Source organism: Rhinichthys klamathensis, unplaced genomic scaffold (genome assembly GCF_029890125.1).
Source record: "Rhinichthys klamathensis goyatoka isolate OS25496 unplaced genomic scaffold, OSU_Roscu_1.1 h1tg000364l_1, whole genome shotgun sequence".
Taxonomy (NCBI): Eukaryota; Metazoa; Chordata; class Actinopteri; order Cypriniformes; family Leuciscidae; genus Rhinichthys; species Rhinichthys klamathensis.
The window spans coordinates 52,588-74,847 of NW_026606873.1; the positions used below are offsets into that span (position 1 = coordinate 52,588).

Below are 22,260 nucleotides of genomic sequence, written 5' to 3' on the forward strand. Positions count from 1 at the left end.
CGAGAACCTCCTTTTCATTATATTTTCCAGCGTCTTCAGTTTATCTGTAATAAAACAAAACATCATGGACAAGTTCCACTAATGCGTAACAACCAGAAAGCATCTAAATCATTTCTGTATGGAAGCCTATCACATTATCACAGTTCTATACACAAAAACATTTATCGTGTGAGCCATCAGTTGTTGTTTTATGTGTAATTTAGTGAACAATATGTCCTGTATTATCTAAGTAGTGTATTTACCTGGGCACACTGACCACAAACTGCAGCCTTCGTTTCACTGTTTTGCTGTCCTACAACACACACACACACACACACACACACACACACGTGCAAAACGCATAAAAACATGTTTTGCCCGATATTGCCATTTTTGCTTGGACATTTTGTCAGTGATTTGGTCGGAGACTTAACCACTTCAAAAACTCAACCATCACGTCTATACTGTATATTCCCTTACACGTAATCAGTGTATTAAATCAGTTTTACATCAGTGTGTGTGCAAGTAAATGCATGAATTTTGAATATAGTGTTTGTATGTACCTCTAGCTGCTTTTGAATGAGGAGGCGTCTGGTTTGGAATTTCAGACACCTCTCCTCCGTGTCCAGAGCGATATATGGGCTTAGTAAGATCCCTGGATCTATAGAGGTGGAGAGAGACCTGGAGCAAACAAAAGACACATATTTACACATACATATACACTGCAGTCTCTGCATCTGCAAATAACACCTTTGATTGCTGATACTACAAAATACAAAGCATGTTCTTTTTTAAAAACACTATTCGGTTTAGAGTTCCAAACTTCATTTATGCATTTTGCAAACACATCTGGATTCGTGTTATTTACTTTAGCATTACAGTGTAGAAGATGAAGCAAACAAATCTAGAATTTACATATTCAAGTAAAAACGAAACATTAAAAATGTACAAACATGCAAACTGTTTAAAACATAATTGGATAGCAGAAAGCACCTTTACTGTTAACATTTTATAAATCTATTTATAATATTGGTCTGATATATCATGCAACAAGTTCAACCAACACAGCATGTGGACACAATAATGCAACAAAAATTTGTATTACATTACATTCTTATGAAATCCCCCAATCTTCTTTTGTGAGTAAAAATTGACAGCCCATTCCTTTTTACGTCTTGATGAGTGTTTAATTACTTTAGAGTAAAAACATGAACATTTAGCAGGACAGAAATGTAAAAAATATATATATTTTGAATATTCGCTAGTCAGTTACACGATGTAGATATACTGTAGTTTATTTTTACATCGCAAGGAAACTGGAGTTTTTTTTTTTTGACAGATTATACAAGAGTGCGCACATAAACTGGCATTAGCTTTAGTTTCCTTGGACATCTGTGAGAAAGGAAGCAACTGTATAATAAGATATAGCAGAGATATAGCAAGATACTGATCATAAACATGTACGGGAACTCACAAGTTCATGCATGTTTGCACATTCACACGGTTAAGAACAATACAGCCTTGTGTCTCAAAGTCAATTTTTATTATACATCTTCAGAGATACAGTTTTGAGTTTATTTTCTCTGTGCAGAGCAGGGGACCAAAAAAGTTATTTTTTGCAAAATATTTATGAAAACTGGCAATGCCCAGCATAGTCAGCATGAGTCTTTACTTTCTTCTCTTCTATAAACAAAAATAAATAACATTCTTTTTACATAGGAAAACACCTACATATAATAAGCAACAGAAACAGGAACTAAGAAACAGGTGCAGAGAGAGAGAGAGAGAGGGAGAGGGGGCAGAGAGAGAGAGAGAGAGAGAGAGAGAGAGAGAGAGAGAGAGAGAGAGAGAGAGAGAGAGAGAGAGAGAGAGAGAGAGAGAGAGAGAGAGAGAGAGAGAGAGAGAGAGAGAGGTGTGACTTGACAATTGTGTTTTGATAAGTATGCAAACGTGCAAAAAGAGAAAGATGACTGAATATTGAAACATTGAGTGTTTCCTCCTTGTAATTTGCAGTCTGACATAAATCTCTGAATGTTTTAAGTCCAGTGGTACAAAAATAACCTAGTTATGACAAAAGAATATAAAGATTTCCTAACTAAATACAAAACAAAAAAAAAATGTTAAAAGGGCACATATCAAGGGAAAAATGCATTTGTTGAGGGCAAGTTAGTAATCCAAAGGGCAAAGGATACAATGCTACTGCCTTTTTCTGTAAAATTTTCATACCAAGTGAATGGCTGTATTTCATACACATTCTATATACATATTGTATGTAAACTCAAAGGGGCTCATTAAGAAACACAAGCAGAACAAATTTCTTGGTAAACTGTTTGTAGAAACTATTCTTGCGTAGATTATCACATTAAACTGAATAGAACAATTTACACAAGTAGGGCTTCATTGACTATTTTAACAGAAATTCATTTAGCCTGTGTTTCACAAACGAGGCCTATTTTAGTCCTTCACTGTTGCACCGAGGATATTTTCCTCAATAAGAATCCTCAGGGAACATCTTAATGTTACTAAGAGAGGCGACTTCCCTCTCAGAGGTCAGAGGTCAAAATTATGTCGTTCTATTGTGGATGAATTACTCTGAAACATATCAAAATATTTACAAAAAATGTTGTAGTTCTTAAGAACCATTGCAAAATGTATAACAAATGAATATGCATTGATGCACACTAAAACAATTTCATTCTCTTGGCTTCTACATTCTGCAGTCCTTTTTACAAGTTTAGAAGATGGAATTAGCACAGTTTTATTTACTTTTCAGCCATGTTTTTCTAGGAATTTTTTTTTTTCCTATGGATGGGGGAGTTTTTGGACCTGTGGAACTCTTATGTAAACTCACCGATTATATTTTCATCTTTTCATAAACCTTTGGTTTTTCATAATTATTTTTCGTAGTCACAATTTCAAAACAATAAGTTTGTAAAGCAGTTTTCATTCAGAAATGCTGCAGCTGCTGCAGAGAAAAAAACAACAAAAACAATAAAAAAAGTTTAATCTCACTTTATGACATGTCTGCTTTTAAATATATTTATAAATGTACAAACATACAAAAAATGATGTGGTACACTCAAACAAGTCTTACGTGACGTCCCTTGGAACCTAAATAATACAGTACAAAAAGACAAAAATTTTGAAATGCAGGATGAGACGCTGCAGTCCGTCAGGCTAAATGCTGAAAATAAAACACAACTAACGCTTAAAGCCGAAGGAAAATTTCGGCTGTATGGTTGGGAATCTTGCAGAACACCTGTGGATCAGATATGGATCCATAATTCCGCCCAAACCAATGACCAAAACTCTCATTAATCCTTCTAATTAAAGACCACAACAATTTGATGAAGTCTTTCATATCTTAGATGGAACAAAAGCATGGATTGGTACTGGGCTTTTGGCGACCATGTTCCCTCAACTGATATGTGTGTGTGTTCGGAGAGGACTAGTACTCACTGAGTAGTGGGCTGATTCCTCCTGTCTTTTGCCTTCTGATCTTTCCTTTCCTCATCTGACTCTACATCTGTCTCATCAACACATTTCTCTTCCTCATCTTCCTGCTTTTTCTCTTCCTTGCTAACACTTTCTCCCTCCCTTTGTTTTTCTCCTAAGCTTGCAGTGGATTCTGTCGACTCAGCTTGGATGCCCTGCAGTTTTGTCTTTGCTGAGAGTGATGGGAAAGCACTCTGGTCCCGTTGTACCTGGATTACTTCATTGCCCAGGTGGGGCTGCGGTACAGGTGAGGGCTGGCACAGATGTGAGGTGGCGGGGGATAAGTGTAGTCTATCGGAGAGGTGTCTTTCCCTTTTCAGGCGGTTATGCAAGTAAAGTCCCTCTGTCCTGCCCCCCGGGGGTGCTGAGGTCGAGAGGTCACCAGTGATGACGGCAGGGTTATCTGCAGGGGAACTAATTTGAGGTTTCGAAAGAGGTGAGGGACAAAGAGAGCTAATGACATCCTTTAAAGGTATCCTAGTGGCTGATCTACTGTGGCGGCTGACAGGAACTTCACTACAGTCTGCCGAGGAAGGGTCCTTGACGTCGCTCATTCTGCTGTTAACGGGCCTCAACAGGAACAAGTTTTGGTGTTGATGACCTGATGAAGGGGGCGCTTCTGACCTCACAGAGGGTGTTGTGAAGGAGTTGGGTTTGATGCCTTGACTTGTCGGACTGTCCTTTCCTGTCTGGGAGCTGCCGTTCTTTGGATCTCTTGGGGTCGAGATCTCAAATGTTTGACTTTCAGTCCTCCTGAAACCCATAATGCAATTGCTGCCTGGTGTCAGGACTGGTCCGTTGTTGAGTTCTGCAGGTGCATCCATGGGTCTTGTGGGTGTGGCTATGGTTTCACTTTTACTACCAGAGGTTGACGTTGAAGCAGACACTGGAGTTTCAATAAGAGTCTTTTCAATTTCTGTTTTAACATCAAACTCTGCAGTTGAGGTCAAAGAGTTTACGGCCTCTTCCTGTTTGATGTTTGCAGCGAGAGGTGCGGACACCTTGGCCCTTTCAGCTAGAAATCTCCTGATCTCTTGCTCAATGCTATCATCGCTGTCAACAGAACTGTCATTATCTTCAGCATGTGGACTGGAAGAAGGTATGTCCCCCTCTGTGGCCTTGGGAACCCCATCATTCCCGGTCACTTTGTCGGTTTGTGCAGGGCTTCTAGATTGTTTGATGTTCTGGACTTCTGATTTTCCTTTAACAGCTTTGCTTTTAGAACCCTTGTCGGTTTTAGCCTGAACGTTCAGTGTTTCTTTGCCACCTTTCAAGATGCCAGACTTAACAAGCTTGGCAGTTGGGATACTCTTCTGGTCGGAGAAAGGTTTCTGTTTTTTCATGACATCCAAAGACGATGCCTCTGAATGTCTGGCATTTTTTCTCGACTTCATATCCCTCACTTTCTTTTTGACTTTTTTCTTTGTCTTAAGCAAGTCCTTAATTGCAGCATCTAAGTCCTCATCACTGTCCAGGGAGCTGCTTTTGTCACTGCTGTCGTTTCTCTCAGAGCCAATCACAGTCTTTGGGCTGGACGTACTGTAAGTGGAACCTTTGTCTTTGGGTTCACTAACATCCGGATCCTTGCAAGGTGGGGAGTTCTGCTTCGGTTTGCTATTTTTTATGGTGGTTAGACTGCTTGAATGTGATGTCACAGTGGGAATGATAGAAAGGTCAGATCTGGTGGAGTCACTATGAATCAGAGGTGTCCCTGGGGGCTCCTCTTTAACATTTAATACCAAGTCACCATCTCTGTCAAGTTTGCTTTGTTCCTCTTTAAACTTGCGTTTTTTTGACAGGGAGAGCCTGGCTGCTTTATTCGGCTGGGTTTCCTTCGTCGTCTTCTTCGGCTCCTTGCTTGCTGTGGAATCTCCAGAAGCTGGTGGAGGTGCACCTGGTGTTATCGGAAGCTCTTTGTTCATTTTTGCTTTATGCTCCAAAAATTCCCTAATCTCTTGTTCAATTCCATCCTCACTGTCAACGGAGCTCTCATCACTTTTATTTTCAGATGGTGCAACAATGGAGAATGGTGGAGTCTGCAGCAAATTTGTGTTAGCAATGCTTAAGTTGGACTCAAACACCTCGGACATGACAGTTTTGGAGATGTCTAGAATGGCTTCTGCACACATCAGCTCAGCAGTGTTGACCTTCAGGCTGGAGTGGATCTGATGTTCTGTGTGGGTTTGTTTTGGGTTTGAAGGGGGAGGTGTAAACCCTTTAACTTTAGAGCCCTGGGATGTACACTTATTCAAACAGTGGCTTACGGCCAATAGTGTAGGGAGATTAGACTTCTTGGTGATCAGTTTCTTCTTCTTGTTATTCTTCTTCGACAGCGCTTTGAGTGGCTGAGTGCTTATGCGTTCGGGAGAAATGACGGATGGTTTGCTACGTTGCACAGGCAGGAGTTGGGGAGGTTTGAGAGGACTCTTTTTTTTCTTCTCCTTGTGTTTATCTTCTTGGAAGCGACGGATGGCTTCCTCAATACCTTCATCACTGCTCGAATCAGAGTCCTCCCTTTGTCGTGAAGGTCTCTGGACATCTTTGTCACTTTCCTGTTTTTCTCTTTTCTCCTGCTGGAATCTCTGAATCTCTTCTTCGATTCCATCATCGCTGCTTGAATCGAGCAATTCCTCTTCCTCTTTGATGACAAGACGAGGTGGAGTTCTGTCCATCTCGGAAGACGAGGAAGATCCTTTCTTTGCTCTGGGTAGAGGAAGACTTTTTACAGGCAAAACTTTACTTGAGTCAGCTTTCTTAAAGGGATTTTCTTTGCTTAGCTTCTTCTTGATGACTTTCTTCTTTAATGCCAGCGTCCCACTCAAGGCTTTCTGGATATGATTGCTAGCGGTTAACACTTTGGCACTACTGGAATGTGTGTGTTGTTTAGCAGCATCTGGGACAGTTGGTTCTCTCCGTGGAAGTTTGGGCGCTGGGGGCGAACTTGTCACCATATCCCCTTTGCGTTTGTGGTCCACCTTCTCCTTTAAATACTCTTGAATAGCTTCCTCAATGCCCCTGTCCACAGAATCGTCACTATCTGAATCATCGCCAGTATCAACCATGGCGGACTGTAGCTTAGTGTCGGGCCCTGCTCGCCGGGATCTCGTCGCAGTGTCCATACATCGCAATTGACCCTTGTAGCCAGCCTCATGGCTGGAATGAGCAGCCTTTTCGGTCTGCCCGTTTTCACTCATGTCCGAAGACTGGGTGCTGTGAAGGCTCTCTATAATCATCTGGATCTTCTGTGGGATGGGGGTGCCGCTAACAGAGGCAAGGTCGCTGTCGGACGCACTGTCATTGAAAAAGAGAGGCAGGCTGCAGCTCTTACTGGACCTCCATTCCGAGTGAATAGCCACCACCGGAGGAACCGTCTTCAGGAACATTCTAGAAGATCGGAATGGAAGGGATGTAGGTGCATGGGGAATCTCCACCGGTGATCTTCACATTCTAAAATGGGAGAAACAGATTTCTTAATTTCAACAACATTATTTACTTCTAAAACATAACATGACAATGTAAGCAGAGTGCTATATAAAAGATCACCTTTAAACTTATAAGGTTTCATTTGTCAAAAATATTAACAGTATGAGGTTCCAGAGAGTTGTAAAATTGTCACTTTTAACTGCTTAGAAATAAGCTACAGGCAGGGCCATAGCCATCATTTCAATCAACATTCACATGATCACTAATGGACTATAATTTGATTTGATCAGGTTAATGGACGTTAACTGACGGAACTGGTATCATGTAATACAGCAGATTATCTTCTCAAATACGTACACAGTCTGTTAATATTTTTGTAATTAGCTTTATGTATTCATTTTTTTTTTTGACAGGGACTTTCCAGGACTTTCAAGTACTTTTCAAGCAATATAATCAGAGATCTCACTTATCAAACATTATCTTTATTATCTTTCAAATTCTAAAAAAGGTAAACAGATAAATAAAATTATACTAATAAAACAAAATGGTACAAATAAAGTGCAGCACATTGCAAATCATGCAATGACTTTGGCAACTTTAAGTATGGGAACATAAACAAAGCCCTAGAACTTTCAGTGCATAGAAGAGCAAATAGAAAGTGTGGATAATCTTCTTACATGATTCTTTCATAAAAGATGTAATAACTGCAATTATTGTGCAAGCCAGAACAGGTGTTTCAGTGACATATAGGCCTAATGCAAAGAAAAATGACAAACACAATTCTGAATGATATTAATCTTTTACATAGTTATTATTATTAATATTACGTTTTATAATAGTGACACTTTCTGCAAAGGAGCTGTTGTTAGACACATTTTGTTTAAATGAGCCAAGAGCTGTCAGTGTGTTATGTTGTACTTAAAGCTTACTGACTAGTCGTTCAAATCACAACGTTTACAAAAGAGAACATTTTATTCAGTGGTATTTGAGTTAAAATGAGTGAAGGAAATGTTCTATTTATATTTAATTTGTTTTTATTTTATAGTTAAAAACCAATTATGAGAATTATTTCGTTTACAACGCCTCCTAAAAATGCTGTGTAAAATGTACTTGTGCTTTGTTACACTGTTACCTTTGAGGGGAATGAATACAGCAATAACATTTCTTATTTTAAATATTTATTTATCGAAAGTAGCCTAGTAAGCCAACTAAAAGAATCACGAATGCAACCGTTAATGAACCAGAATCGTTAAGAGGAATCACAATGGCAATATTATTGCTAATTTTGTAGGCGCATATGCTACACACCACGATCCCGAGCAGCGCAATAGCCGAGGCCCCTCCACCGCCTTCAACTGCTTCATCTCCCGAGACAATAAACTCTCGTAAGTTATGAAAAAATAACTCCCTCCACTATGATGTTACAATAAAACTCCCGCCAAATAGAGACATTGTATCTCTTTTACACTTCCGTACGAGAAACTTGTAGTGTGTTTTGCCGTCAAAGCTCCGTCTCACCGGCGCTGTCCCTGCGCGCATCTCGCGGCTCTGCCTGCACCCGAGACCGGGGAGCGGAGCTAAGAGACACCGTAGAGGAACCAGCGTCTTCCGCCTGCCGGCCACGGTGTCTCCGGCAGTGTTTACAGTCGTTTAGTGTCAAAAGAAGGTCCGTTAGATGGAAGATCGGGGGTCGTCCGTCTAAATTGGACTATTAATAAAGCAGCCCCCCTAAAATGTAGTAAAGAGAGGGAAGGAGGAAAGCTAAAGTTCGCCTTGATATGTTTGCGGTGAGACGCTCGCGGGGCCTCTTCACTTCTCGCCGGTTCATTTAGCAAAACCCTCTTTGTATGGTGTCTCTCTAACGTAAAACATCACAGTGGTAACAGCCCACTTCATACAAGCGACAGATAACGGGATGAGACTCACCTTACGACTGATGAACAGCTGTTGCGTTTATCGTCCAGTGTAGCAGATCCACCTTTTGTAATTCTTAACACATTTTTTGGAGTGTCCACATACGGGAGCGGGCGCGCGCAGCTGTCTCGTGCACCCCTTCTGCCTTCCGACTTACCTTCAGAAATCACTTAAAGACACAGTACTGCTGAACAGACTGAATTTGTGTTGTGAAATGAATGATGTAGCCATATATATTGTGACTATGAATTTATTTTCCAAACATAAGCTATTTTTTATTTACTGAATGATGACGAAAAAGCAGCCAACAACAGGTGTCCAATATAGGCTACTGGACATGAAAAGCATCCCAGAATATATAACGTTGCTTAAGAAGAGAATGTGCATGTCAGGACAAAAAAAAAAAGGGTCAAATGTTAATGATTTTAAATATTTTAAGTCACTGTGTGGTTTTAGGGACTATTCAAAAGTGTGGAAAATAGTTTTTATTTGACAATGGTTGACTGAAAGGTTGTTAAATGACACCACTGTGCAAACCTTCCCTATATATATAGTGTTGAATGTGCAGCATAAAATAGAATTATAATTAAAGATTACAAAGGAACATGAATTTAAAAAAAAATGTGCATGGATAAATCATTTATAATAAGTAGCCTACTGCTGCAATATTCCATACAAAAATTTCATATTTTGGCTATTCATGGTTATGATTAATTTACTGGTCAACATGTCTATTACGTTTATAATCATACTTTAATGATTTTAATTAGCGAATGATCTCAGCATTATTCTCATTAGAATTGGGCAGGCAAATAAGATAAATGGTCCATGAGATGAAGTTGTAGGCTATATTGTGTGGATCACTTCAGTCCTGCAGAACATCTTTAAATCATTTAAAAAATATCCCATGGCATATTTTTTCATCTTGATTTTTATTTTTAATTTGTTTCTTAACTCTAAAAAAGATGGTTCTTAAAAGGTTCTTTACATGTGGTCACAGTTCTTTCATCGTCCTGAAGAACTCTTTATATGCTGAAATGTCTCTTTCTGTTAGAGTTTAGGGTTCTTTATTCCCGCCTTTTTGTTTTTCAAATCCCTAAAAGCCTCCTCATTACTGATTTTCTGGAGCTCAGCTATACTACAGTTACACAGACTGTCAACATACTCTCACAGGTAAATGATTTCTTTCTTAAAATGTCTATAAATTATAACTTTAAAAATTGTAACAATCATTTCCTAACAATCATGTCTTTTTCTCTTTTTAGTTTAACAGAACATGTAAGTGTGAGCATCTCTGTTCAGTTAAGGATACTAATCTTCTCTTCTTCACAAAGTAAGTAACAGAGGAATGTGTAATCAGAGGAAATAGAGGAATTTATAATACATATTGTTTGATTTTTTTTTTAATTATGACTTTGTGTCTAAACATACCCAGTCACAAAAGCAAAAAAAAATTAAAGCTATATCCTTTTAACATGCAACTGTCCATTTTGTGCAAATTTTGGTCTTCATTAACATAATTGTTTTTACATAATCAAATGGAAGAGACACAATGTAACTCTAAACTCAATTGTGTATTTCAGAATCTGTCACGTATCATAACCTCATCGTCTGCAGAGAGAAACTGCCTCTCAGAATACACACATAATGAAGAACGTACAGTAAGACATCATAGGGGATTGTGAATATATTTCACTGGAACTTGGTCTTTACTAATCTATATCGTGTTCAATCAATGTCAATTGTTATTTATTAATGTATTCAGCTAACCTCTGTTGTAAGAGCACTATCATTTTTGCTACAAATAAAAAAACAAACAATATTAATACATAATTTCTAAAAAATTATATTAATAATAGTAATATTATTAATAATTTGAAGATACTGATATACTAATATTAATGAAAATACATATTGTTGAAAAGGTTATTTATAACACCATTAAAGTCCTATAGCACTTTCAAAGCATGGTTCTTTATGGAACCTTATAAAACGGGTTCTATTTGGCACCAAAAAGGGTTCTGCTATTGTTACAAGCTGAAGAACCCTATTTGGTACTGTTAAGAACCATTTTTCTTAAGAGTGTTGTCAAATTGCTTACTTAAAATGAGCTAAAGCAACACCATTGCTATACATTTTGTCTTAACTTAATTTGATTTATATGTTTTTGATCAAGACGAGAAAAGGGGGAGAGTTGATAGGATAGTGTATAATGTTCAATTATTTTGGAATTTGTAGAACCATTGAAATTACACTGGATTATCATTGTGGAGAAGAGTGGAGGAGACTGATATAATTAATATCATAAATGCTTAGCTGAAGGAGCATGTTAACATTTTAGATCCTAATGTCTGCTATTGCTGAGTTTTTTAACTAGCCAGTAGATCCTTATAGTTCAGTTGTGTGACACTAATTGGATGAATACATATATGAAATCAAATGCCTGAATCATGTCAGGGAGCCATATAATATTCACTTTGAAACTACTTAATTGGGTCACTTAAAATGACTTAATTCCATGATGTCGCAGTTACATGAACAAATTATGTTTATTTAACTTAATTGATTCACGTGGGACCGATATACAAGATTAAATCACTTAAATCCAAACACTTTTTTTTCAGTGAATGATGTTGTTATGGACACTATTCAAAGAAGAGTTATTTTCGTATTATTTATATATGCTAGTGCTGCTATTTATACTTTTTTGGTAACACTTTATTTTACAGTGTCCTTGTTACACTCGTTACATGTAACTATACTGTATAATAAATTATGCACAATTACATCTAACTAACCCTAAACCAAACCCTAACCCTATATATTCATTATTATTACACTTAAATGCATAATTACACTGTAACACTAGTGTGTTGTAACACAACCTTTACTAGTGTAACCTTTTTTATTAGCTTTTAGTTTTATATTTTCAAGTATTTCATTATTTTTATTATGTCCTTTTGTCATTTTTATTAGGTTTTGTTTTTTAAATATTAGCCTACTTAGTTTTAATAATTTTTATTTTAGTTGCAGTTCAGTTTCAGGATTTATTTATTTTCAGTAAGTAATTTTAGTGCTTCAAATTTAAATGGAAATTGGCAACTAATTTAAATAAGTTTAGGGTTTTCATCTAAAATGTATATTTTATTTCAGTTATATTATGTAAAGTTTTTTGTTTAAAACTACAACCAAATTTAAATAAAGAATCGATACATCATCAATCCTTCATCCGTGTGTTTGTCTTACCCTGATTCATGGTGAGTCTAATATAACTGAGTTTGGTGAGTATATGGTGAGTTTATATTTTAGACTTGTAGGGATATATATATGTACTGTATATACACTGAACAAAATTATAAATGCAACACTTTTGTTTTTGCGCCCATTTTTCATGAGCTGAACTCAAAGATCTAAGACTTTTTCTATGCACACAAAAGGCCTATTTCTCTCAAATACTGTTCACAAATCTGTCTAAATCTGTGTTAGTGAGCACTTCTCCTTTGCCGAGATAATCCATCCACCTCACAGGTGTGGCATATCAAGATGCTGATTCGACAGCAGGATTATTGCACAGGTGTGCCTTAGGCTGGCCACAATAAAAGGCCACTCTAAAATGTGCAGTTTTACTGTATTGGGGGGTCCAAAAAAAAAAAGGTTGTTGATTGTGGCCTGTGGAATGTTGGTCCACTCCTCTTCAATGGCTGTGCGAAGTTGCTGGATATTGACAGGACCTGTCGTATATGCTGATCCAGAGCATCCCAAACACATTCATTCATGTGACTGCAGGAATGTCCACCAGAGCTGTTGCCCGTGAATTGAATGTTCAAAGGCGTTTCAGAGAATTTGGCAGTACATCCAACCGCCCTCACAACCGCAGACCACGTGTAACCACACCAGCCCAGAACCTCCACATCCAGCATCTTTACCTCCAAGATCGTCTGAGACCAGCCAATCAACAATCTGTTTGCATAACCAAAGAATTTCTGCACAAACTGTCAGAAACCGTCTCAGGGAAGCTCATCTGCATGCTCGTTGTCCTCATCGGGGTCTCGACCTGACTGCAGTTCGTCGTCGTAAGCAACTTGTTATGGACAACGAACACAGGTGCATTTTATTGATGGCATTTTGAATGCACAGAGATACCGTGACGAGATCCTGAGGCTCATTGTTGTGCCATTCATCCACGACCATCACCTCATGTTGCAGCATGATAATGCACGGCCCCATGTTGCAAGGATCTGTACACAATTCCAGGAAGCTGAATATCGGCTTACTCACGGACATGTCACCCATTAATCACACAGCCATTGAAGAGGAGTGGACCAACATTCCACAGGCCACAATCAACAACCTGATGCCAACAACTCTATGCGAAGGATATGTGTTGCACTGCGTGAGGCAAATGGTGGTCACACCAGATACTGACTGGTTTTCGAACCATTTTAGCCACATTTTAGAGTGGCCTTTTATTGTGGCCAGCCTAAGGCACACCTGTGCAATAATCCTGCTGTCTAATCAGCATCTTAAAATGCCACACCTGTAGGCTATGTTCTGTCTCGCATGCGCAGCTCTAGATTCTAGGAGATTTGAACTAATTTACGTGTCATGCTGTTGTATCAGTCAGATCAGCGTAGCACTCAATAATCGGGACAAGAGAGGTCCCGATCGGGACAAATAAATTAGGCCCAAAAATCGGGACGTCCCGGCTAATTCGGGACAGTGGCAACCCTACACACCTGTGAGGTGGATGGATTATCTCGGCAAAGGAGAAGTGCTCACTAACACAGATTTAGACAGATTTGTGAACAATATTTGAGAGAAATAGGCCTTTTGTGTACATAGAAAACGTCTTAGATCTTTGAGTTCAGCTCATGAAAAATGGGCGCAAAAACAAAAGTGTTGTGCTAATAATTTTGTTCACTGTATATTAGTTTTTATAGTTTTATAAATGTATTAATATTAATAACCCTGCTACAAAACAGACAATTTCCATTTTGATCTGTATCAATTTTTTACCGGTAAAGCTTATTCATTTATGTTTAGGGTAAAGAATAAAATTTAACATCTTGAGTCTCCCTGTTTTCCGATGAGATTCTTTGCCTTTTCCTTTCATAACTGCTTATGTTGTGTATTAATAATTAGTAACTAATTCAATTCTATATTCATTGACACTTTGTTTGTAAAGCTAACAGTCAAATTCACAATAAATTCTCTGAAATTGTTCATTCCTGAGAGTAAATTGAACATAAGGGATGAGGATGTAATGAGACTGAATGCAGTTTCTTTTATTGATCACAATCGTTATGAATAAGGTTTAGCAGTGCTATTGTTTGGGATTATTGTGTGGATGTTTTAGCAGTCTTTGGACACATGGTGGCGCTGTTTACTAGTGTGAGAATCAAGGCACACTGGCTGTTTTCGAAAATGCCAGAAAAGGATTAGCTGATTTGGTATGTTTTGTTGTATGTTTGGAGTTTCTGAATGCTTTTCTCAATCTTTACTCAGAACTAACTTCACTTCTCTTCGTCATTTTTTTAGTTCAAACTTTTGCCTTAGCAGAGTAACCACAGGTTCCGCCCCCCCTAATGTATCTATTGTTTTATGATCTAAGAAGTTTAATATGTAATGGCAAAGTCTGGACTTGTGTCTGTTTCAGTGTAAAAGTGGGATCTTGCATGGTGTGCATCATGAAGAAGACAGCATTTTGTAGGTGTGGGTGGGAAAGAGATGGAGACAGAATGGGTGTGATTTTCAGATTGATTTGGCGGATGATTCAGATGTGTTTCGCTGTCATTATAATTTTTAGCTGCTGTCTCTCCTCGTCTGCCTATAACACCTACACAGACCCAGACACACTGTCTCTTGTCTCCTCATTTCTCTCTGATCATTTTGACTGGGTTATTTAGGGCTGTATATGTGGCTTTATACGTTTGCAGCACCTTCAGCAAATTCAAGATTTCCTGGCGGATGACTGACATTTGAACTGAATTTATTAACGAAGCACACAAATAAATCTGACCTAATATACGCATAAATTATAATGTACTCTTAATCCTCTGATGCATGAATTATGACAACCTGAGTCAGGATTTTTTCCCCCTGTGTTTTTATTGTCCTCCAGGCATAAAAAAAACACAATTAACCTCTGCATGCTTTTGAGCGTTAGAACTTGAAAATTAAAAATGCAGATAAATTATGTTTAAAAAACACATTAATATTTGTATGCTGTTTAGGCCTATGGCAAAAAACAACAACAATCTGGAACTGTATAGCTTATACAGTTTATAGAAACATTTCTATAGAGGTGTCCCACTGCAGGTCACAATAGAACTATAAGGCTACTTCTTTTTTTTTTTCTTCTTTTTTTCTTTTTTTTTACAGTGAATACCCTGCATGATAAACAATAAAGCGCAAGCTCCAGTCTATCTGGTTTCATGAAACCATTCAGGCTCGGAGTCAGACAGCACTTCTCCTCCATCAAGGGCGTAGATTTGGTTTGAACATTGGGGGGGTTGTAATGTTTAATATATTTTAAAAAACTTGCCTTGACAGATCACGTGTGCTCCACTGACTTCACTCCTATTGGTTGTCGCTCCCGAAAGTCGCTCTTCATTTGCATAGAGTTAAACATATCTCAACTTTGTCGCATCGCTAGACATGTCTACAACATCCTGTTGCCAACAGTCACTGTTGCTCGTGTCACTGGAAATCGCCAACTCTCTTTTGAAATAAATCGGATCGTGACGCTGGTAGTGTGAACGCAGCTAGTGGATGCAGTTACACCATTGAAACCAGATCACTTAAAAGAAAGTGAGAATGTTTTCACGGTAATGCCATAAGAACCACTTTTGGTTCCTCAAAGAACCTTTCAGTGAACAGTTCTTAAAACAACCTTTTTTTTTCTCAGTTTGAAGAACATTTTAATAACCCAAAAGAACACCTTTCCTCTATAAAGAACCTTTTGTGCAATGGAAAGGTTCCATGGATGTTAAAGGTAAAACATGGTTAATTTTTTCTAAGGGTGAACAACTTACAAAAGCCATTGCCCTGTCCAAATACCCACACTTGCAGTCTTTGCACTTGAACAATTGTCTACTACTTACATGACGTATTTCCTGTATTTTGCCCAAGTGTTCAAGTAGGCGTGAAGACTGCAAGTGTGTGTTTTTGATTTTGACACTTATTGCAAAAAGTCCAAGTGTTTACAGAGCTTTATTTATTTTCATTACTTCTAAATGTCTGTTCATTAGTCCCTATGTACAGTAACTAGTTTCATTTTAAGATTGTGGTGCTTCTAATTAATCTAAATTCACCACCCTGTGTTGAAAATCAATCTTTTAATGTTGTTTATATGTCTATGTGGTGGTTTTTAATATGCTTTAAGACAAACCATGTGCAAATTCACAAGTCAACAGTAAGTCATGAGTATTTTCTCCTTAAAACTGCAGTGAACCAAAGACAGTCTCAAAAACGCGTTTTTTTCGCTGGTGTTTCTTGCATCACAAACTACTTTGCAATCAGGTCAACGTGTGATCGCCAACGAGTGGATCTCTGAGGTGGAGTGAGTGGGTGGAGGCGGGGCTAATTTACATATTCATAGAACAGCGTATACTAAATGAGGCGAGGGTGTACTGTAGAGTTACATCAAGCTATTTTAAGGCATGAGGAAATTTATTATCGTTTAAAAAACGTTTAAATATGTCATTTTGGTGATCAAAGATGAGTTTTATTGACTACAGGGGGACTTTGAGTGATAAAAAGCAGTTGCAGATGTTGTACAAAATACATATAGCCGACTCATCTTTGCACCAATAAAAGTGCAACACTTTATGTTTTACTACCAAGTTAAATGTAATATCTAATTAATTTAACTTACAGTGGAATGTTTTCGCATCTCTCAATTTCGGGGCATGCAACATGCATGATGGGATACGCTTAGCCTAGAATATCGCTCCGAAGCCGTATTGAAGATAGTGTGGGTTTAGTGTGCATTCAGGGCACCGTGCTTTGGCAGTTTTAGGACATGGGACAGTCTTGCACACTTACTTCCTGTCACGGACACGTGCTCTCAAGTGGCCAAGATCACAAGTGTGGGTATTTGGACTGGGCTTACAAACACTATCAACACTAATGTTGGCTATCAGGCCAAATAGCTCTGCCCTTTGTTTAAATCAGCAACAACATAAAACTGTTAATAGAAAACACAACTACAAATAATAAGACATACTTACAAGTTGTGATCCACAAACAACAGATTGTCCCGACAAAGTGGGAACTGCTGAATTTCAGGAGAAGCTTTTGTGCATAGCCTGCATTGTACTCCCTGGAAGTTTCTGGAAGCTCTTCTCCGTAAAATAAAGATAAACGTTGGAGTTATAATGTTCAGGAAGAGTGTTTAAAATCAAACAAACAAATGAGTTTTGGAAAAGGGGTGGAAAAAAACAGTGTCTCTTTGACATAGCAGCACAACCAGGACTCGTCCCCTTGTTTGCGTATTCCATGGGCAGGGATTATTTAAATGAGTATGTACAAATGAGTCGTTCGTTGTAGTTCTTGGAAAGTGAATTCTGTTAAATAAAATCTCCCTTTGAAGTGGACTTTGAGCTTTGTAACCTTGCAGATCTTTTTTTATGGTCAAACAGCAACATTACACACTAACTAAAGTTAAAAAAAGTAAGCATAACAGGACCCCTTTAAAGGTTCTTCATGGAACCATCAATGGCAATAAAGAACCTTGTCACTGGACTAAAATTGCATTTTACTAATGGAGATATAGTAACCAGGTTGTCAAAACACAGATAAAATGGATTAAATTATGATGTGAAGTGTATCAAAATGATACAACATTATTCTTCAACATTATTTTGTAAGGAAATATAGTTATGCACAACTATGAAATGTATTTCAAGTAGAGCTGCACGATTAATCGTTAAAAGATCTTGATTCAAACACCCACGCAATCTCATTCCTAAATGACAATGATTCACCCGTGTGTATTAAACCTTTGACAAAATCACACCTGAACATTTAAATATGCATTTGTGTTGGCGCTGAGCCAGAGAGAGCAGATGTCATGTAGACCTACAGGCATGAAACCACTTCAAAAACATTCTTTTCAGCCACACAGTAGGCCTATGGTAATTTACAAATATATCACAGAAGTACTGGGTTTATAGTTTGGATAAAAACACTGATGTATATGGTCAGTCACCATTCACTTTTACTGGATGGAAAAGAGCAGCTTGGACAGTCTGCAGAATAACTCCTTTTGAGCTCCACGAAAGAAAGACACAACACAACTAATATGGTTTATTAGATGGGTTTTCTTATGAGAGATATTCTTCATCAAAGAAAGAAAATTGTCCCAACCAGCCCCGGTCTGTCACACTGTATCTGAATGTCAATCAGTGAAACAAATGAGAGAGGAAGAGAGACGTTTAAGCAGAAAGATGGAAGTGATGAGTATTTAAATGAATATGTTAGTATTCAAGTGAGGTGTAAGAGTGAGAGAAATTGAAGGAAATTGCCCGGGAGCATCATTACCAATGATTTAGTGAATATAAGAAAAGAGTGGAAAGTGAATGATTGGGAGGGAAAGAAAATAAGCAATGTCCAATGAACGAAATCAGATATGTACCGCTAAACAAGTTTGTTTCCCTGTGGTTCGAGCTGCCAATTTCCTCTGATGAAATATAAGCCAAAGTTTTCAACGGCGGCAGATTTATCTTGCTGATAATTGTCTTTTAGATTATGGATGTTTTTGGAGTGATTTATTGCTGGCAGAACGTCCCTGTAACAAGGGCACCTTTAACTCAGCAGAGATTTTTGTTAATATGCCTTTTGAATAAATTAATCTATGTGTGTGTTTGACCCTGCAGTAGGGCAAACACACACACACACACACACACACACACACGGCTTAATCAAAGCCAACTTTGTAATGATGTTTGTCTTTGCCCCCAAAGTTTTTGTTTTGTTCAGACTAACTTCAAAACACACACACACAACTTTTACTTTGTCCCCTTGAACAGACTTTGTCCTCCCCTGAATATACACACCTAAAATACGGGAATGTCTATTTTAACAGAGTACACTCTTAAAATAGAGATTCTTTATTGGCATCTGGTTCCATGAAAAAATGTGAAACATCCATGCAACATTTCCATTGCAGAAAAGTTTATTTATAAACAGGTTCTTTAGATTATTAAAATGTAAAAAAGAAGAAGAACTGTTCACTGAAAGGTTCTTTAGGGAACAAAAAAATGGTTATTTTATGGCATCACTGCAAAAAAAAAACCACAAAAAAACTTTGGAACCTTTATTTTTCAGGGTGTACAATAGGCCTATTTTGCAGGCTGTAGTTATAGGCTTACTCCCAGAGTAAAATAAATGAAAAGTCTTATGATCCCACAAGTAATCGAAGATAGTTGGAATCACTTTCAGAGAGATTTTTTTCTAGCTGATGAACAATAAAAACATCAACAGCCAATCAGAATCAAGCGTTTAGTATTGTTTGTCTCTGTGGTGTTTTTAATATTCAAACAATGGGCAAACTCATAAGGCCGGATTCACATATAGCGCCTAAAATCGCGTGGAAAACGCTGGGCGCGCCGCATTCTCCTTTTTCCAAAGCGCTAGGGCGGTTGCGCCAAGGGGGTAATCCACCAGCCGGAAACTGAAGTCTCCCCGGGCGCCGCCATTGGCTAACAAGCCTTCACCTGCTGTTAGCATTCCATTGACTCCCATTCATTTTTGCGTCACTTTGACAGCGAATAACTTTACATCTGAGACGTTTAAAGACTCCATTTGACCATTATTTATTTCTAAAGAAACACGACAATGTATAAAATGCTCCATTACCTTGTATCTTACATTGTGGCCCCGTAGAAGCAGTTTTTGTAAAAATAGGCTAACGATTGCGTCATAACACGCGACTCTCTGTCGCATAGAAGAGAAATGACCGTAAAGACAGAAGTAGAAGCTCGCACACAATCGGGGGACGTGGAGGCATAAAGTCCAGGGAGAAGCCCATAGAGAGTCATAAAGTTGCTCCTGCTGCGAGCTCATGGACAGCTAATACTCACGATCTCCGGCTCTGCAAGATTCAGAAGGGAATGATTCAGATTCCCCTTGGCACAACTAGGCCTACTAGAAGACGTACAACTGTCAGTCAGGTTGCTCACGTCACAACTACGTCTTCAAGCTCAGTTTGAGCATGCGCAGTGCGCTTGGCAATCAGGAAGTGTGAGTGCTTCTATTTGACTTCACTTTTCTCCGTTGAAGTCTATGGGGTCGCTGTGTCCATTTCTTTTACTGTCTATGGGTTGCGCTCCGGTTGGTTCTTGTCACGTGACCTACTATGCGCTTATGGTGCGCTTGCGGCATTCTGAAAAGTTGAGATGGTTTTATCTCGATGCGGCGCGGACGCGCATGGAAAAAACGACTTAGTTTGATTTTTAACATTATTCTCTTAACAGACATTTACATCGATAGTCTGGCATTATAATTTATTTACTTTTGGTGTACTGTGAAGTGGGTAAAACGGTTTTTAATGGCAGGCTAGCAGTTACCGTTGACTCGCGCTAGCCTAGCACCGGCGAACTATGCAACTGGAACGACTGGATGAAAATTTTTGAAAACTGTCTCCACTGATAAAAAACAGCCAGGCTAACTTGGAAATGAGGCCCGATGTCCAAAATTCTGAACCTCCCCTTTAAAATATGGGTGCTGCAGTGAAATTAAATATTAATATCCATATAAAAATATGAGAAAATAATTTGAAATAGATTTGTAAAAACATTTCTGGTTGGTTGTAATGAAGACTTTTGAGTGGCAAAGGCAATTTTTTTTTAATTTTTCAAACATTATTATATTATTCGTATTGCAATTTGCAGTCTCTATCAAAGCAATAACTCTTTTTTTACCGAAATTTGCAGCCACTGTGCAATGCCCCACATCTTGGCGAAGGACAGTAGCTGTATTGATTTTTTTTTTTTTTGGTATCAAGAGAACCATTCAATAACGTTTTCTTGTTGTTCTGCCTCAAATCACAGAATAAAACTCGCACACACACAGCAGGGAAGTGAGGGAAAGGATGGTCAGTGTGAGCGTCGCAGCAGGACAGAGTTTAGTGAGCGTATCACTGAGGACAGACATCCGGTTATTACACTGAGAGTTTCGGCAGGAGGGATTTTATATCCTGCTCCTTCATGTGATGCAGAAAAGATTCAGCCATTATTTTTCACATCAATGAAGAACACTTGATTAGTGCTGAGAAATATGATTCATTTCAGTCAATTGGTTTGTTTTAATGAACCAATCAAAAGAAAGAGAAACAATTCACTGATTGGTTTAAGTCATCACTCACTGATGTTCTCAAAGTTCTCTGAATTTTGGCCGACGCTGGTCATGTGTGTGATGCTGGCCAATAGTGAGCCTACGTTCTGACGTAGCGCTGCGCTGTTACACTACATGAACTCACTCAGAGGCCCACACAGAAGAAGATGAATAGCTGAATAAAGTCGTTATTTTTGCAAGTTTAAATTACATTGAAGCCTATATGGAGGAGTGAGACAGCTCTCAGATTTAATCAAAAATATCTTAATTTGTGTTCTGAAGATGAACGAAAGTCTTATGGGGTTCGAACAACATGAGGGTGAGTAATTACTGGTAGAATTTTCATTTTTGGGTGAACTAACCCTTTAAATATGGCTGTTTGTGCTGTGAGTGTTTGAGAAGCTGGTATAGATGACTGTAATGCAATGCAAAGTTGATCTTCCATTTGTAAAGATCTGTTTTGTTCTCTATTTTGATTATTTAAATGTAATGACAAACTGTAAGATATTTTAATTAAAATTTATTTTATTAAAAGTAATTCCTGCTGTAGTGCTATTTTAGTAGGCCATACACAGTATATTTGGGGTCAGTAAGATTTTCTAAAACAAATGAATACTTTTATTCAGCTAGGAGACATTAAATTGATTAAAAGTGACAGTAAAGACATTTCAAATAATAAATGCTGTTCTTTTAAACTTTTATTCTTTTAAACTTCATTTATCAAAGAATCCTAAAAGAAATGTATCACATTAAGCAATATCAAGGAGCTCAACTGTTTTCAACACTGATAATAATCAGAAAGGTTTCTTGAGCAGCAAATCATCATATTAGAGTGATTTCTGAAGGATCATGTGACACTGAAGACTGGAGGAATGATGCTGTAAATTCAACTTTGCGTCAAATAAATAAATTACATTTTAAAATGTATTCAAAAAGAAAGCTGTTATTTTAAATTGTAATAATATTTCACAATATTACTGTTTTTAATGTATTTTTAATCAAACAAATGCAGCCTTGGTGAGCAGAAGAGACTACAGGACTTTACAAAACTACAAAAACATAAACATTTGAATGACATTGTACTTGATATACAGTATTGCATTTCTAACATAA

General features: G+C 38.0%; 1 protein-coding gene across 2 annotated transcripts; it reads right to left on the bottom strand.

Moving 5' to 3' along the window:
* Positions 1-2,966: 2,966 nt before the first annotated feature.
* ppp1r26 (protein phosphatase 1, regulatory subunit 26) lies at positions 2,967-8,982 on the bottom strand. Of its 2 annotated transcripts, none has more exons than XM_056233244.1 (2): positions 8,824-8,982; positions 2,967-6,921 (listed from the first exon to the last, which is right to left on the bottom strand). In XM_056233244.1, exon 2 carries the CDS (start codon positions 6,855-6,857, stop codon positions 3,435-3,437), a length of 3,423 nt encoding a protein of 1,140 aa, XP_056089219.1. In that variant the 5' UTR covers positions 6,858-6,921; positions 8,824-8,982; the 3' UTR covers positions 2,967-3,434. The 2 variants fall into 2 exon arrangements, with proteins under 2 accessions (XP_056089219.1, XP_056089220.1); XM_056233245.1 differs by lacking the exon at positions 8,824-8,982 and adding an exon at positions 8,416-8,713.
* Between the last annotated feature and the right edge of the window lie 13,278 nt (positions 8,983-22,260).

Coding starts and splice junctions, on each gene's coding strand:
- ppp1r26 (XM_056233244.1), bottom strand. CDS start 6,857: ATGTTCCTGAAGACGGTTCCTCCGGTGGTGGCTATTCACTCGGAATGG.